Source organism: Lepidochelys kempii, chromosome 7, assembly GCF_965140285.1.
Source record: "Lepidochelys kempii isolate rLepKem1 chromosome 7, rLepKem1.hap1, whole genome shotgun sequence".
NCBI lineage: Eukaryota > Metazoa > Chordata > Testudines > Cheloniidae > Lepidochelys > Lepidochelys kempii.
In genome coordinates, this window is record NC_136386.1 from 52,023,716 (window position 1) to 52,040,214 (window position 16,499).

At 44.7% G+C, this 16,499-nt stretch overlaps 1 protein-coding gene across 1 annotated transcript in view; it reads right to left on the reverse strand.

Moving 5' to 3' along the window:
- EMC3 (ER membrane protein complex subunit 3) overlaps positions 1-16,499 on the reverse strand; it is a 31,996-nt gene that overhangs the window by 12,716 nt on the left and 2,781 nt on the right. The window contains exons 2-5 of the mRNA XM_073352758.2: positions 14,525-14,693; positions 13,118-13,175; positions 11,085-11,178; positions 278-382 (exon numbers count right to left, since the gene is read on the reverse strand). Of these exons, the coding sequence (XP_073208859.1) occupies positions 278-382; positions 11,085-11,178; positions 13,118-13,175; positions 14,525-14,679 (412 nt within the window). The 5' untranslated portion in view covers positions 14,680-14,693. The remainder of the gene's footprint in view (positions 1-277; positions 383-11,084; positions 11,179-13,117; positions 13,176-14,524; positions 14,694-16,499) is intronic.

Here is a 16,499-nt window from a genome sequence, read left to right on the forward strand (position 1 = left end):
ACTAACATTTATTTGAGCATAAGCTTTCGTGAGCTACAGCTCCAATGAAGCACAAGTACTCCTTTTCTTTTTATATGTGTAGTTATTGATGGTGGATTTGGAGATTCTATTCCCCTTCCATTTGGTCAAGAGGGGAGAAATCTGCTGTGCCTCTTTAGAGCCAGGATTACACTCATTTCACTCCACTAGCTCAGCCCATGCTTAGGCAGAGGTAACAAGGCTCTGATGTGGCCTAATGCCTGCATGAAACCATTGCATATTGCTCCATGACACTTACTTGTTACAAAGCCCGAGAACGTCATGTTGATCCAACCGCCGATAAGGATCATGGGTAGAACATTGGTTACATTCCCTTTCATCATATCCGTCAGCATAGTAGGATCTATCAGGTACAGATTGAACACAGTACATTAAGCACTGATTACACGCTGCCTTCCCAGATGTTTTGTCACAGCCTGCCTTTCTGATGGTAGTTAAAGGAAAACAATGTAAGAGGTCACTTAGCTTGACTGAAAAAGTGGGTTGTATATCAATAAGGAGTGAATGAGAGGTTAATCATGATGACAAGACCCCCACCTAGGTCTTTTATATAGTGCTTTTCATAAGTAGATCTCAAAGCACTTTACAAAGGAGGTGAATAGCACCCAGTATTAAGGAAGTGGTGTCACTTCAACTATGCAATCCATTACATTGACCTGAAATGGGGGCACAAAGCAAAACAGAGTCCAGGGTTCTGAATTCACAGTACTGCCAAGAATGCTATCTCCTGCAAGCTTTTTAGGACAGAACTCTACCTGCATCTCCGCAGAGCTCAGAGGTTTCCCCTGAAAAATTTCAGCTTGACTAGGAATTTAGAAAGACAAATTGTTTCCCTGCTGGGTGCTGGAGCCAGCTCCTAGTTGACCCTAACCCCAGTTGACTTCAGGAGGGCTGCATATGTGGCAGAATTGAATTTAGCTTTTCCCTTCTGTTGCACCTCCCCAGGCCTTGTGGATGTTGGTGTTGGACTCTAACCTGGGCTGAAATCACAAACTGTCCCAAAAGGGGAAAGGTGCCAAAAACGCCACAACCGATAATCATGTTATATAAAATTATTGTTAAAAGAAAGCAGAGAACAGAGATAAAGAGATGGTGAGAGCCTTGTCTACACATGGAGTTTAACAAAAAGGTGTCAATTTAAACCAATTTAGTTGAACTGGTGCAAATCCGTACGTGGACATGGATTTAAATTTAGCTTAAGTCAATTAGGAATGGGTTTTATGCTAAACTGAAGTAAGAGTGGCCACAAAGGGATGCAACTGAAGTAAGTCTGTAGCCAAGGCCTAAAAGGACAGGTGATTAAGGACTGCCTGGCTTCTGCTGAGGTACAGAAGTGTTATGGTAAGAGACCAGCACCATTTTAAGATAACGTAAGTGACAATACTTGGGATCAGTGAAAACTTGTTTTTACTAGCCATTTTTGATAGGACAAGGCTGCCCTCCCTTTGGACCACTTCTTTTCTGAAGAGCATTTGACAATATAGTTTGAGTGTAGGGTAGCAGGAAGCATATAACAGCTGTCACCACCAAATGTGGGGTTAGAGGGATTTGTCATCACTTAGCTGGGCCTTTTACTAACCCTGAAAGATGCTGTGACTGAACGAGATGAGGCAAGGAAATCAGGCAGCGTCACCATTTCCACTCCTGTGTCCTAAGCAGTAAACATATGGCTCCTGCTTACACCCACTCACCCTGTCAAATTCCTCCCCACACTCCCATTCCTCCTGCCTCTCTTTTCCTTTCTTATTAGAAATCTGACTTAAGCTTGGTTTACACTTAAAAGTTATGTCAGCAGAACTAAATCAGTCAGGGGTGTGAAAATCCTAATGTAGCTATGCTGCCAAAACCCTCAGCTTAGATACAGACATATTGATGGCAGAGTGCTTCTGTCGAGGTAGCTAACATTGTGCGGGGACGTAGTGTTCCTACACCAACAGAAAAACTCCTTCTGCTGGTGTAGGCTACATCTACACTAGGGTCTACACCAAAACTGCTATGCTGACAGAGGTTTCGTAGTGTAGACATACCCTCAGCCAACTCGGATAGTTTTAACCTTGAAATGCTTTGCTGTGACCAATTTGATAGGCCAATAATGATCTCCAAGTACCTATGCTCTGAGTAGGTCGAAAGCTTGTTTCTCTCACCAACAGAAGTTGGTCCAATAAAAGCTAGTACCTGGGACGAACATGGCTACAACACTGCACAGAGCTAACAATACACATTTTCAGAGACATTCAGCAGGTCTGCCAGGGCAGACAAGACTTGAAGGGCTTGTCTACATTGGCAAGTTTGTGTGCAGTAAAGCAGCGTTGAGTGCAGTAACTCCCAAGGTGTTCACACTGCCAAGCCACTTAGTGCACAGAAATTGCGCAGTTGCTGCGCTCTAAAAAAACCACCTCAACGAGAGGTGTAGAGCTGTCTTTCACCAGGGCTACAGTGCTGTGGTGCCAGTGTAGACACCGTGATGATTACAGCCTGTTCTCACCTCTCTGGCCATCGGTTTGAACTCTACTGCCTTGTCCTCAGGTGACCAACCATCAGCCCCACCCTGTACATTCCTTTGCAAATTTGAAAGTCCCCTTCCTGTGTGCTCAGTGATGCGTGCAGTGGTCTCAGCGCATCTTTCCAGGTGGCCATGCCTACTCCACGTACCAGGCGATCCCCCCCATTTGGCGCAATGCTGAGCTGCTGGTCCTCATTGGAATTTGGGGAGAGGAGACAGTGCAGTGACAGCTGTGCTCCAACCGTTGGGATTTTGATACCTATGGACAGATTTCTAGAAGCATGACAGAAAAGGGCCATGACCGGGACACATTGCAGTGCAGGGTTTTGCAGTGAAGGAGCTGTGGAATGCCTACCACAAGGTGCGGGAGGCAACTGCTGCTCTGGTGCTGAGCCCACGAGCTGCCAGTTCTACAAAGAGCTGGACACGATACTCCACCTCCATTACGAAGTCCCCTGTGGATACTTCGTTGCCAGTCGAGAGTGGACCGAGCCAGGAGGAGGCAATCTTGGATGAAGAGGGTGAGGGGGAACCAGAGGCAGAGGATGACTCGGAGGCCAGAGATGCATGCAGTTAGGAGCTCTCTTCTACCCCGGAGGAGCCTAGCCAGTCATAGCAGGTGGATATTGGCGAAGCGCAAACAGGAGAGGAGGCTCCTGGTAAGTGAATCTGATTTTGGGAATTGCTGAAGCAAGTTGTTGGGGGCAGGAGTGTTGCAGAAAGCAGGCTTGTCTCCCACATCATGCCTAGTTTGAGAGGTGGAAAAGGCTGCTGATACACTCCCTCACTTCATGGGAATCTCCCTCAGAGATCTCCAGGAAACTCTTGTGGAGACACTGGGCAATCCGCTCCCGCAGATTCCTCGGCTGTTTCTTGCCCCATTAACTGTAACTTTCCCGCGCCACTGTGCCGTCACGGGGGGGGTGGGGTGGGGAGGCAGGGACCATAGCTGCACACAGGCTATCCACATAGGGGCCAGGGCGGAAGCCGCAGGCTTGGAGAAGACTCTCCCTTGATTCCCTGCTCACACTCAGCAGTGAGATATCTTCCAAAATGATCACCTCCTGTGGAAAGTGTGGGGACAGGAATGATTATCAGGCCTATCCTACAGTGCTGGCTCTCCCCAAGTGCCCAAGAGCCACATGCCCAGTGTACAGCAGGATCCGGGAACAGTGATTTACCCTGCCCCTGCGGCTACTCACCATTTTGGGGGTCTTGTGGCTTATGTGTGCTTGCCTGGGGTCAGCCAGTTAGTGTCAGGTGTGTGAGTACTGGCTGTGTTTTAAAGCACTGAAACAGTGTTGTCTGTGCTGCAAACAACACTGCTTCTGTAAAATGTTGCATTTAAACTTCACAGAGATGACCTTGGGAGGCCAGCCTCCCTTATCGGTGGCAGAACAGTTGCGAGGAATTCAAAAGCAGCCAAGAAGGACTAAGGAGAACTTTATGCGAGAGGTTATGATGCAGTCTGCCGCCGAGAAAAAGGAATTGAAGGAGTGGTGGGACAGTGAGAAGAGGGAACGAAAGGAGAACATGGCACACCAGAAAGAAGCCATGGAGCGGTTCTTAAACAGTTATGGAGCACCAAGAGGACACAATCCAGGAGATACTAGCTCTTCAAACCGAGCAGCTCTGCGCCCGCCCTCCCCTGCAGCCACTGTCGCAAAACAAGCGATGAAATGGATATGACTGATAAGAAGCGATGAAATGGATATGACTGAGTCTGTCTGGGCAATAATTAAATTGGGGAAGAAAACTATTAGAGCCTCCCCTGGGATAATGCTTGGGGTGTGCTATAGACCGCCGGGATCTAATTTGGATATGGATAGAGCCCTTTTTAATGTTTTTAATAAAGTAAATACTAATGGAAACTGTGTGATCATGGGAGACTTTAACTTCCCAGATATAGACTGGAGGATGAGTGCTAGTAATAATAATAGGGCTCAGATTTTCCTAGATGCGATAGCTGATGGATTCCTTCAACAAGTAGTTGCTGAACCGACTAGAGGGGATGCCATTTTAGATCTGGTCTTGGCGAGTAATGAGGATCTCATAGAGGAAATGGTTGTAGGGGATAATCTTGGCTCAAGTGATCATGAGCTAATTCAGTTCAAACTGAATGGAAGGATTAACAAAAATAAATCTGCAACTAGGGTTTTTGATTTCAAAAGGGCTGACTTTCAAAAATTAAGGAAATTAGTTAGGGAAGTGGATTGGACTGAAGAATTTATGGGTTTAAAGGTAGAGGAGGCCTGGGATTATTTTAAATTAAAGCTGCAGAAGCTATCGGAAGCCTGCATCCCAAGAAAGGGGAAAAAATTCATAGGCAGGAGTTGTAGACCAAGCTGGATGAGCAAGCATCTTAGAGAGGTAATTAAGAAAAAGCAGAAAGCATATAGGGAGTGGAAGAAGGGGAGGGATCAGTAAGGAAAGCTACCTTATTGAGGTCAGAATATGTAGGGATAAAGTGAGACAGGCTAAAAGTCAAGTAGAGTTGGACCTTGCAAAGGGAATTAAAACCAATAGTAAAAGGTTCTATAGTCATATAAATAGGAAAAGAACAAAGAAAGAAGAAGTGGGACCGCTAAAAACTGAGGATGGAGTGGAGGTCAAGGATAATCTAGGCATGGCCCAATATCTAAACAAATACTTTGCCTCAGTCTTTAATAAGACTAAAGAGGATCTTAGGGATAATGGTAGCATGATAAATGGGAATGAGGATATGGAGGTAGACATCACCATATCTGAGGTAGAAGCGAAACTCAAACAGCTTAATGGGGCTAAATCGGGGGGCCCAGATAATCTTCATCCAAGAATATTAAAAGAATTGGCACAAGAAATTGCAAGCCCATTAGCAAGAATTTTTAATGAATCTGTAAATTCAGGGGTTGTACCATATGATTGGAGAGTTGCTAACATAGTTCCTATTTTTAAGAAAGGGAAAAAAAGTGATCCAAGTAATTATAGGCCTGTTAGTTTGACATCTGTAGTATGCAAGGTCTTGGAAAAAATTTTGAAGGAGAAGGTAGTTAAGGACATTGAAGTCAATGGTAAATGGGACAAAATACAACATGGTTTTACAAAAGGTAGATCGTGCCAAACCAACCTGATTTCCTTCTTTGAGAGAGTAACAGATTTTTTAGATAAAGGAAACGCAGTGGATCTAATTTATTTAGATTTTAGTAAGGCGTTTGATACTGTGCCACATGGGGAATTATTAGTTAAATTGGATAAGATGGGCATCAATAGGAAAATTGAAAGGTGGATAGGGAATTGGTTAAAGGGGAGACTACAACGGGTCCTACTGAAAGGTGAACTGTCAAGTTGGAGGGAGGTTACTAGTGGAGTTCCTCAAGGATCAGTTTTGGGACCAATCTTATTTAATCTTTTTATTACTGACCTGGGCACAAAAAGTGGGAGTGTGCTAATAAAGTTTGCAGATGATACAAAGCTGGGAGGTATTGCTAATTTAGAGAAGGACAGGGATACCCTACAGGAGGATCTGGATGACCTTGTAAACTGGAGTAATAGGAATAGGATGAAATTTAATAGTGAGAAGTGTAAGGTCATGCATTTAGGGATTAATAACAAGAATTTTAGTTATAAGCTAGGGACGCATCAACTAGAAGTAACGGAGGAGGAAAAGGACCTTGGAGTATTGGTTGATCATAGGTTGACTATGAGCTGCCAATGTGATATGGCTGTGAAAAAAGCTAATGTCGTCTTGGGATGCATCAGGAGAGGTATTTCCAGTAGGGATAAGGAGGTTTTAGTACCGTTATATAAGGCACTGGTGAGACCTCACCTGGAATACTGTGTGCAGTTCTGGTCTCCCATGTTTAAGAAGGATGAATTCAAACTGGAACAGGTACAGAGAAGGGCTACTAGGATGATCCGAGGAATGGAAAACTTGTCTTATGAAAGGAGACTCAGGGAGCTTGGCTTGTTTAGCCTAACTAAAAGAAGGTTGAGGGGAGATATGATTGCTCTCTATAAATATATCAGAGGGATAAATACCAGAGAGGGAGAGGAATTATTTAAACTCAATACCAATGTGGACACAAGAACAAATGGATATAAACTGGCCACTAGGAAATTTAGATTAGAAATTAGACGAAGGTTTCTAACCATCAGAGGAGTGAAGTTTTGGAATAGCCTTCCGAGGGAAGTAGTGGGGGCAAAAGATCTATCTTGCTTTAAGATTAAACTCGATAAGTTTATGGAGGAGATGGTATGATGGGATAACATGGTTTTGGTAATTAAATATTCATGGTAAATAGGCCCAATGGCCTGTGATGGGTTTTTAGATGGGGTAAGATCCAAGTTACCCGGGAAAGAATTTTCTGTAGTATCTGGCTGATGAATCTTGCCCATATGCTCAGGGTTTAGCTGATCGCCATATTTGGGGTCGGGAAGGAATTTTCCTCCAGGGCAGATTGGAAGGCCCTGGAGGTTTTTCGCCTTCCTCTGTAGCATGGGGCACGGGTCACTTGCTGGAGGATTCTCTGCTCCTTGAGGTCTTCAAACTACAATTTGAGGACTTCAATAGCACAGATATAGGTGTGAGGTCTTTTTTAGGAGTGGTGGGTGAAATTCTGTGGCCTGCATTGTGCAGGAGGTCAGACTAGATGATCATAATGGTCCCTTCTGACCTAAATATCTATGAATCTATGAATCTATAAAACTCTTTCCCATGTGCCACTCCCCCCACTGCCAACACACCCTTATCAATCTCCTGGATCCACTCTCTACCCGCAGCATTCCACTCCTCCCTCCTCACAGTCCAGTAGTGTGGACTCCCAATACCCACTACACTCAACACCCATCAATCTGTAGTTTGGCCCTGATGAAGTACAGCACCCGCTGCATCGTACTCCAAAGGAGAAGGTTGGATATGATCCCTGGACATACACAAATCTGTAGCCATCCCGGGAGCCCTCCTCCTCTTGAGACCTTCCATTCCCCCATTCCTTCCATTTCCCCCCACAATCCCCCTCCCTGCTGATGAATTTTTTCTTTTGACTCTCTCCTCTGGTTGTTGCCTTTCAATAAAAAATTGTGCTTGTTTGAAATCAATCTTTATTCTATTAAGGGAAAGCAAAAAAGAGCACCGCAAAGCAACATACTATGTTAAGGCCCCTTTTTGCATCATGTGCACCAATCACCTCCTAGCATTACAAGCACTGCAATCTCGAGCATAGCAACAAATATTAGTGGCTTTCAGCTTCAAATTGCTGCCTCAAAGCATCCCTGATCCTTATGGCCCCGTGCTGTGCCCTTCTAATAGCCCTGGTCTCTGGCTGTTCAAACTCAGTCTTCAGGCGCTGAGCCTCTGCAGTCCAGCCCTGAGTGAACCTTTCACCCTTCCCTTCAAAAATATTATGGAGCGCACAGCATGCAGCTATAAGCATAGGAATATTATCGGCCATGTCCAGATTCCCATATAGGCATTGCCAGCGGGCTTTTAAATGGCCAAATGCACACTCCACAGTCATTCTGCACTTGCTCAGCCTGTTGTTGAACCGTGTCTGGCTTCACGAGCCATGGCATTAAAGGGTAGGCGGGGTCTCCCAGGATCACAATGGGCATTTTGATTTCCCCCCACAGTGATCTTCTGGTCTGGGAAGAAATTCCCTGCTTGCAGCTTCTTGAACAGGCCAGTGTTCCGAAAGATGTGTGCATCATGCACCTTTCAGGACCAGCCTGCGTTAACGTCTGTGAAACGCCCACGGTGATCCACAAGTGCCTGTAGAACCATTGAGAAATACCCCTTGCGATTAATGTACTTGGTGGCTAGGTGGTCTGGTGCCAGAATTGGAATGTGTGTGCCATCTATCGCCCCTCTGCAGTTAGGGAAGCCCATTTGTGCAAAGCCATCCACAAGCTCTCAGACGTTGCCCAGAGTCATGGTCTTTTGGAGTAGGATGCAATTAATGGCCCTGCACACTTGCATCAACACGAGTCCAACGGTCGACTTGCCCAGTCCGAACTGGTTAGCGACTGATCGGTAGCAGTATGGAGTAGCCAGCTTCCACAGTGCAATTGCCACGCGCTTCTCCAACGGCAGGGCAGCTCTCATTCTCCTGTCCTTGCACCACAGGGCTGGTGTGAGCTCATCGCACAGTCCCAAGAATGTGGCTTTCCTCATGCAAAAGTTCTGCAGCCATGGCTCGTCATCCCAGACGCGCATCGTGATGTGATCCCAGGACTCAGTGCTTGTTTCCCGAGCTCAAAAGCAGCATTCCACAGGGGTCAGCACCTCTGTGAATGCCACAAGAAATCTCTTGCCATAGCTACTACGTGTGGCGAAATCCATGTTGCACTCCTCTTGCCTTTGCAGTTTAAGGAATAACTCCACTGCCACTCGTGATGGTCAGTGCGAACAGCATTCTTGTCAACAGCTAGGGATCCATTCCTGCAGCCAGAAAGAGGCAGGGCAGGGCACGCAGCACACAAACCGTTGAAAGATGGCACCAAATGCGGACGGAAACACAGGGATTGCTGGGATGCGAAGCAATGCATCACGGGACATTGAGACAGGACCCAGGATGCCCCACGACCCCTTCTGCCTTTCCACAAGTCTTGGCAGCAAAAAAGAAAGAGGTGCTCTGTGGGATAGCTGCCCAGAGTGCACCACTCCAAATAGCACTGCAAGTGTGAACACGCTATTGCACAGGCAGCTGTCGGTGTGAACCAACCACAGCAGTTTTCCTTTGACGCTCCCTAAGCAGCGCTGTAACTGCCGGCACTGTAAATTTGCCAGTGTAGACATGACCTAAGGCTAAAAACATGCAGGGGGGAAAACCCCCAAATGCTTATTCCTTATTTATTTAAAGCAACAAAAAGGAAAGCATAAGGCCAGTTTTTCAATTTTTTGCAGTTTACCTTTTAAAGATGTTAACCCCCTAAAGACTCTACCCAAGCTTCATGGCCTCACTTCAGCAGAGGGGGAGGATATAAGTGAGGTGATCAGAGGTCAGCAAGTGACAAGGCAACATAAAATACCATCACTTGTGAGCCCAATGCAATTGCTTGTAGACCCTAGCCAAACCAACATAGAATCATAGAATATCAGGGTTGGAAGAGACCTCAGGAGATCATCTAGTCCAACCCCCTGCTCAAAGCAGGACCAACCCCCAATTAAATCATCCCAGCCAGGGCTTTGTCAAGCCTGACCTTAAAAACTTCTAAGGAAGGAGATTCTACCACCTCCCTAGGTAACGCATTCCAGTGTTTCACCACCCTCCTAGTGAAAACGTTTTTCCTAATATCCAACCTAAACCTCCCCCACTGCAACTTGAGACCATTACTCCTTGTCCTGTCCTCTTCTACCACTGAGAATAGTCTAGAACCATCCTTTCTGGAACCACCTCTCAGGTAGTTGAAAGCAGCTATCAAATCCCCCCTCATTCTTCTCTTCTGCAGACTAAACAATCCCAGTTCCCTCAGCCTCTCCTCATAAGTCATGTGTTCCAGACCCCTAATCATTTTTGTTGCCCTTCGCTGGACTCTCTCCAATTTATCCACATCCTTCTTGTAGTGTGGGGCCCAAAACTGGACACAGTACTCCAGATGAGGCCTCACCAATGTCGAATAGAGGGGGACGATCACGTCCCTCGATCTGCTGGCTATGCCCCTACTTATACAGCCCAAAATGCCATTGGCCTTCTTGGCAACAAGGGCACACTGCTGACTCAGATCCAGCTTCTCGTCCACTGTCACCCCTAGGTCCTTTTCCGCAGAACTGCTGCCTAGCCATTCGGTCCCTAGTCTGTAGCGGTGCATTGGGTTCTTCCGTCCTAAGTGCAGGACCCTGCACTTATCCTTATTGAACCTCATCAGATTTCTTTTGGCCCAATCCTCCAATTTGTCTAGGTCCCTCTGTATCCTATCCCTGCCCTCCAGCGTATCTACCACTCCTCCCAGTTTAGTATCATCCGCAAACTTGCTGAGGGTGCAATCCACACCATCTTCCAGGTCATTTATGAAGATAGTGAACAAAACCGACCCCTGGGGCACTCCACTTGATACCGGCTGCCAACTAGACATGGAGCCATTGATCACTACCCATTGAGCCCGACAATCTAGCCAACTTTCTACCCACCTTATAGTGCATTCATCCAGCCCATACTTCTTTAACTTGCTGACAAGAATACTGTGGGAGACCGTGTCAAAAGCTTTGCTAAAGTCAAGAAACAATACATCCACTGCTTTCCCTTCATCCACAGAACCAGTAATCTCATCATAGAGGGAGATTAGATTAGTCAGGCATGACCTTCCCTTGGTGAATCCATGCTGACTGTTCCTGATCACTTTCCTCTCATGTAAGTGCTTCAGGATTGATTCTTTGAGGACCTGCTCCATGATTTTTCCGGGGACTGAGGTGAGACTGACTGGCCTGCATCTTATTACTATCCTTATTACGTTGTTTATATTTTAAGGGGGGGAAATAAAAACAATAAGTTACAAGAGAGCTTTAGAGACTTGTCAGGAAAGCCACCTGCTTACTTAGAATGTCTTTTGCAATAATCTCTTAACATACCTGTCATTGGAGAAGGGGGCACTACCTTCCTTTTTGTTTTTTTAAAAAATCCATCCTCTGGGTTATTGAAGAAATACTTCCGTGTCAGGAAAGACTGAAAACAAAAGAAAGAGCAAATTCTAACTGGGCTGGGAACCAGACAAGTACAACAGAGTTTACAAACAGCAGAATTTCTCTCGAATGTTCAGGATGCATGCTTGTCTTTTTTGCCTTTTTCATATTTCCTCCTTCCTCTCCTGCAGAGATGCAATAACCTCATGTACAGTCTTGCTCGGCTTTCCAGGTTTCATAGACTTTAAGGCTGGAAGGGACCATCCTAATCATCTAGAGTGACTTCCTGTACATTGCAGGCCACAGAACCCCATCCACACCCCTCCTATAATAGACCCCTAGGCTCTGGCTGAGTTACTGAAGTTCTCCAAATCATGATTTAAAGACTTCAAGTTACAGAGAATCCACCATTTACATTATTTTAAACCTGCAAGTGACCTGTGACCCATGCTGCAGAGGAAGACAAAAACCTGCCAGGATCTCTGCCAATCCTTCCCAACTCCAGATACAGCAATCAGTTGGATCTTGAGCACTTCAGCAAGACCCAACAGCCAGACACCTGGGAAAGAATTCTCTGTAGTAACTCAGAGGCCTCCCCAACTAGTGTCCCATCACTGGCCAGTGGGGATATTTGCTACTAGCAGTCGCAGAATGGCTACAAGACACTGTAGAAAGTTTCATCAGACCATCCCCTCCGTATGCTTATCAAGCTCAGCCTTGAAGCCAGTTAGGTTTTTCCCCTGGATCCCAGTAATTTCAATAACTGATTTGTATTTGGGCAGAGCTTCTGTCTTCAATGTCCCCCAGGTTAGTGTCTATCTCTGAAATTCCATTTGAGACATCCACATCTCAAACATTATTGACTGTTTCATGCACAGAAGCCATTTGCTCCCAAGGAGACTTACACCTTACTACATTTCTTTTTTTCTCAAAGATGGCTTCCCAATATTCTCAGAGACTGAGAACAAACTATTTATATTTTGAAAGAAATTAAATCAATGCTGATGGTGAATGTTTGATCCCGGTTGGGACCAATCAGCCCATGTCCCGTAACCTACTGCAGTGTTCCACATTACTGCTTTTCTTTTTAAACATGTAACATTTTATATACAAAATGAACACATAAATCTTACTACAAGAACCTTAACTACTTTAGGAACTGTCTGACATTTGAGCACAAGTCTCAACTTTAACAATGAATTAATGCTACTTTCTGCACTTAATATTTGAAAAAGATTTGGGGGTCGTGGTGGATAATCAGCGGAACATGAGATCCCAGGGCGACGCTGTGGCCAAAAAGGCTAATGCGATCCTTGGATGCATCAACAGTGGAATTTTGAGTAGGAGCAGAGAGATTATTTTACTTCTGTATTTGGCACTAATGGAATCCTGTGTCCAGTGCTGGTGCCCACAATTCAAGAAGGATGTTGATAAATTGGAGAGGGGTCAGAAAAGAGCCATGAAAATGATTAAAGGATTAGAATATAGTGGTAGACTCAAGGACATCAGTATATTTAGCCAACAAAGTGAAGATTAAGGAGTGACTTGATTACAGTCTATTAGTACTTACACAGGGAACAAATATTTGATAACAGACTCTTCAATCTAGGAGAGAAAAGATATAACAATGCCCCATGGCAGGAAGTTGAAGCAAGACAAATTGATACTGGAAATAAGGGGTAAAATTTTAACGGTGAAAGTAATTAAACACTGGAACAACTTACCAATGGTCGTGGTGGATTCTCCATCATTGATAATTTTTAAATAATGATTGGATGTTTTTCTAGATGTGCTCTAGGAATTATTTTCAGGGGAGGGTTCTGTAACTTGTGTTATACAGAAGGTGAGACTACATGATCACATTGGTCCCTTCTGGCTTAGGAATTTATAAATCTATGTTCATTTAGGTCATCATTCTCTCTATACAGACTTCATAAAAAGACTAAAGAAATTCAAATATGCAGCTTCACACATGTACATACCTGTTTTGGAATGTATTTTCCATTTTCTCTGAGGACTCTGCTTCGAATTAGGACTTGGCTAAAAAAAAGAAATCCATTATTGCAGGACTATCGAAGATCAATATTAGAGAAGAGTAGAAATGAGGGCTGCAAGTGAGCTCTAGGTAAACAACATGCTGGACAGTAATTGAGCTGAGAAAGGCTGACTCAGCAACATCTACCACACAAATATAAAGACAACTTCTTATTAATGGAAACTAATTTCCAGAGTATCAATTTTCACAGTTTGGAGCATCTCACTCATAAATCAGGATGGGTGAGGAATAAAAAGGTCACCTCTTCCTCCTCCTTCCAGATTGGGAAAAGAAGATTTCCTGAGAGGAGGACAAATTAAATTGTATCACATGCTGTATATGTACCCTTTGGAATGACATTTAGACTCCATGAAGCAGCTTCATGGATTTTTGGGCCTCCTTTAAGCAGAATTTTCTGACAGATAATAGCAGCTTCTTCTAGATCTAAAGGCAATTTTTATAGGAAAACCAAAAATATGTCTAGCATTAAATAGAGTTCATTAACCAAAATCTTTGCTGTCCCAACTTAAACAAGATTTAATAGGAAATGTATTGTGCAAAGCAGCACGAGAATCAGTGTAATTTTTTATACGTAAGAATAGATTCCTCAGTTAGCCTCAGTCTTCATTAAGAGGAAGTAGTGATACTGAGGGTAAATCAATGGCAAAATTAGTAGTACCCAATGAAAAAAATAGTTGCAGCTCGAGATCCAAACATGACTAGGGACAGCCAGACAAAAAAAGATAAATGAACATAATGAATGAATACTCCCTGTCTGTATTACCTTTACACTCTCCAGCCTGTTTTAAGAACTCCTTCCAACAAAGGCATCTTTCCACCCTTTTACAGCAGGATAATTGAGTTTACATAGAAATTATTCGCATGAACCAGGTCTTTGAGTCATCTAGTTCAATACCCTGTTTCCACTGTGGCCAGTGACAGAAACTTGGGAACCAAGGGAATTTTTTTCAGAATGTTCATGAAATCCTCGGATGCTATATGATAAGCACCTCATAAAGGTCCATGAGGAAATTAATACATAATAGGATTTGAATAGTACAGTAAATATGGCCTGGGGCCACACAGTGAATAAGGAAAAGAAATACTGGATATCTGTTCATTCAGTAAGCTCTATCCATCAAGTTCATTGAATGAGATGGGGTCCAGTGGAAAAATGTGATCATGTAATTAGAAATTGTTTCATATTGCATACAGACAAGGAGTCCAAATTAAGCTTGCACAAGCAACTTTAATCCTGGCATTTCCTTACTTTTGACTTTGCAAACTTAATGTTCTTTTATCCTAGCTTTATTAGAAAGGCCGTAGGAAAATTTTGGTGCACTTGTTAACTTACCTGTCAGACACTTGTTCCCTAGTGAGCTTTTTGTCACTTTGGAGCAAGATGGACACGTAGTGACGAATCATCCCAACAAAGAATGTTATGAAAACAATTGGAAGAACCACCCATAACCGGATATTGGAGTCCAGCAGCAGCTCTGGTTCGCTCATCTTTAGAGTAGATTCTGGTAAACAAAATGGACCTGATTATGCGTTACATCCTGAAGACACGTAGCACTTTCCACTCTTCATTCGGAAAAATGGTGTGTTCTGAACTTGTATTTGCTAGCATGTGGTGACTAACAGCAGCTAACTCATGATTTGGCTCATAATTGTTTTCAATTTTGTGAAATTGGTCCTTCTAAGGCACCAAGTCTATATATTTCTGGTCTGGACTTCATTCTGTTTGCACATTATAAATGTGATCAAGTCATGATGACTTGTACTTAAGCTACCATTAATTTTTAGTTCTGTGCTCCATTCCCTCTTCATCTATTAGGACAAAGTCTAATAAAGAATTCCCCTATGTCGGCTGCAACACTTTTTGAGTCAGGAAATTGCTATGTACAGTGTTTAGAAATTCCAGTGGTGGTTTAGTACTGGCAGCATGAGACCTCCAGTATGTGTTACTCAAACGGAAGTCCTCCATGATCACAGTTTTTCCCCCCCTATACATGATAGTAATTCCAATTCCTGTTGTTTGCTATCCAGGCTTTTAACACTAGTGTATAGGCAATTCAATCATTTCTTCTCTTCATATCCATTGGTTCCTTGATTCATTTTGTTTCAACATCTCAACTTTGTGCTCATTTTACCCTCTCCTTCTGCTATTAATTTAACCCCCTGACCTGACTACTCTGGTCAGCCTGTCCCTGAAGAGATTGGGCCACCTTCTGCTGAGGTGGAGGCCATCCAAATTACACAGCCCCCTCTTCCCATAGAGGAGGCCCAATGTTCCACATAACCAAAACCCTCCACTGTACGCCATTTACGTAGACAGTGGTTCACAGCTAGAATCTTCTGCCTTCCTTTGCTTGTAGGGCAGGTAGGAGCTTGGAAAAGGTCGCTTGAACATTCTTTTTCAGCATGCTTCTGAGTTCCCTGAACTCATATCTGTGAGCTATTCATTGACACAGTGTCATTAGTGCCAATTTGAACAATCACCCATAGCTCCTAGCCCGCTAACTTCAGAAGTGTGTCCAGTTTCATGTCTTGGCTCTGGGAAGGCACCACACTGCCTGACTCCTGCTGAATGTTCATTTGATTCTTGTGAGGACTGAGTTTCCTGCAAGGATCATCTGCCTTCCTTGGATGGTTGAGGACTGCTAACACTCATTAGAACTACAGACTGACTTGTCTTAACTGCAGTTTTATCTGCTGTTAGTCACCCTGTGATTGATAAGCCGAGTTATGAATACAGCGATTTTTCTTCTGATGATAAGGACGAAGAGCATCAAAAATTACCCATCCATTACATGCAAGAAGGGAAGTTAAAGCAACAGTAGCAGTGGGGAACTGTTTGATCCTCAGGGTTGGTGTGTGTGGGCACCATGCCCCATTTGCCACGTGCCAGCGCCCATCACTTCTACTGTCCCCTGCCCAGCAAAGAGATCCCAGCCCCCTCCCCAGCCCAACAGCCGCATGCTGCAACCAGTCCAGCACAGAGACCGCAGTCTCCTCCCAAGCCCGACAGCTGCCTGCTACCCCCTGCCCGGCACAGAGACTTCAGCCCCTTCACTGGCCTGACAGCTGCCTGCTGACCCCTACCCAGCACAGAGACCTCAGCTAACTCCCTGGCCGGATATCCACCTGCTGCCCCCAGTCCAGCAGAGAGACCCCAGCTCCCTCCCTGGCCTGACAGCCGCCTACTGCCCCCTACCCAGTACAGAGACCCCAACCCCTTCTCCAGCCCAACAGCCACCTACTGCCCCGTGCCCAGCACAGAGACCTTAGCCCCCTCCCCGGCCCGACATCCACCTCCCGCCCTCAGC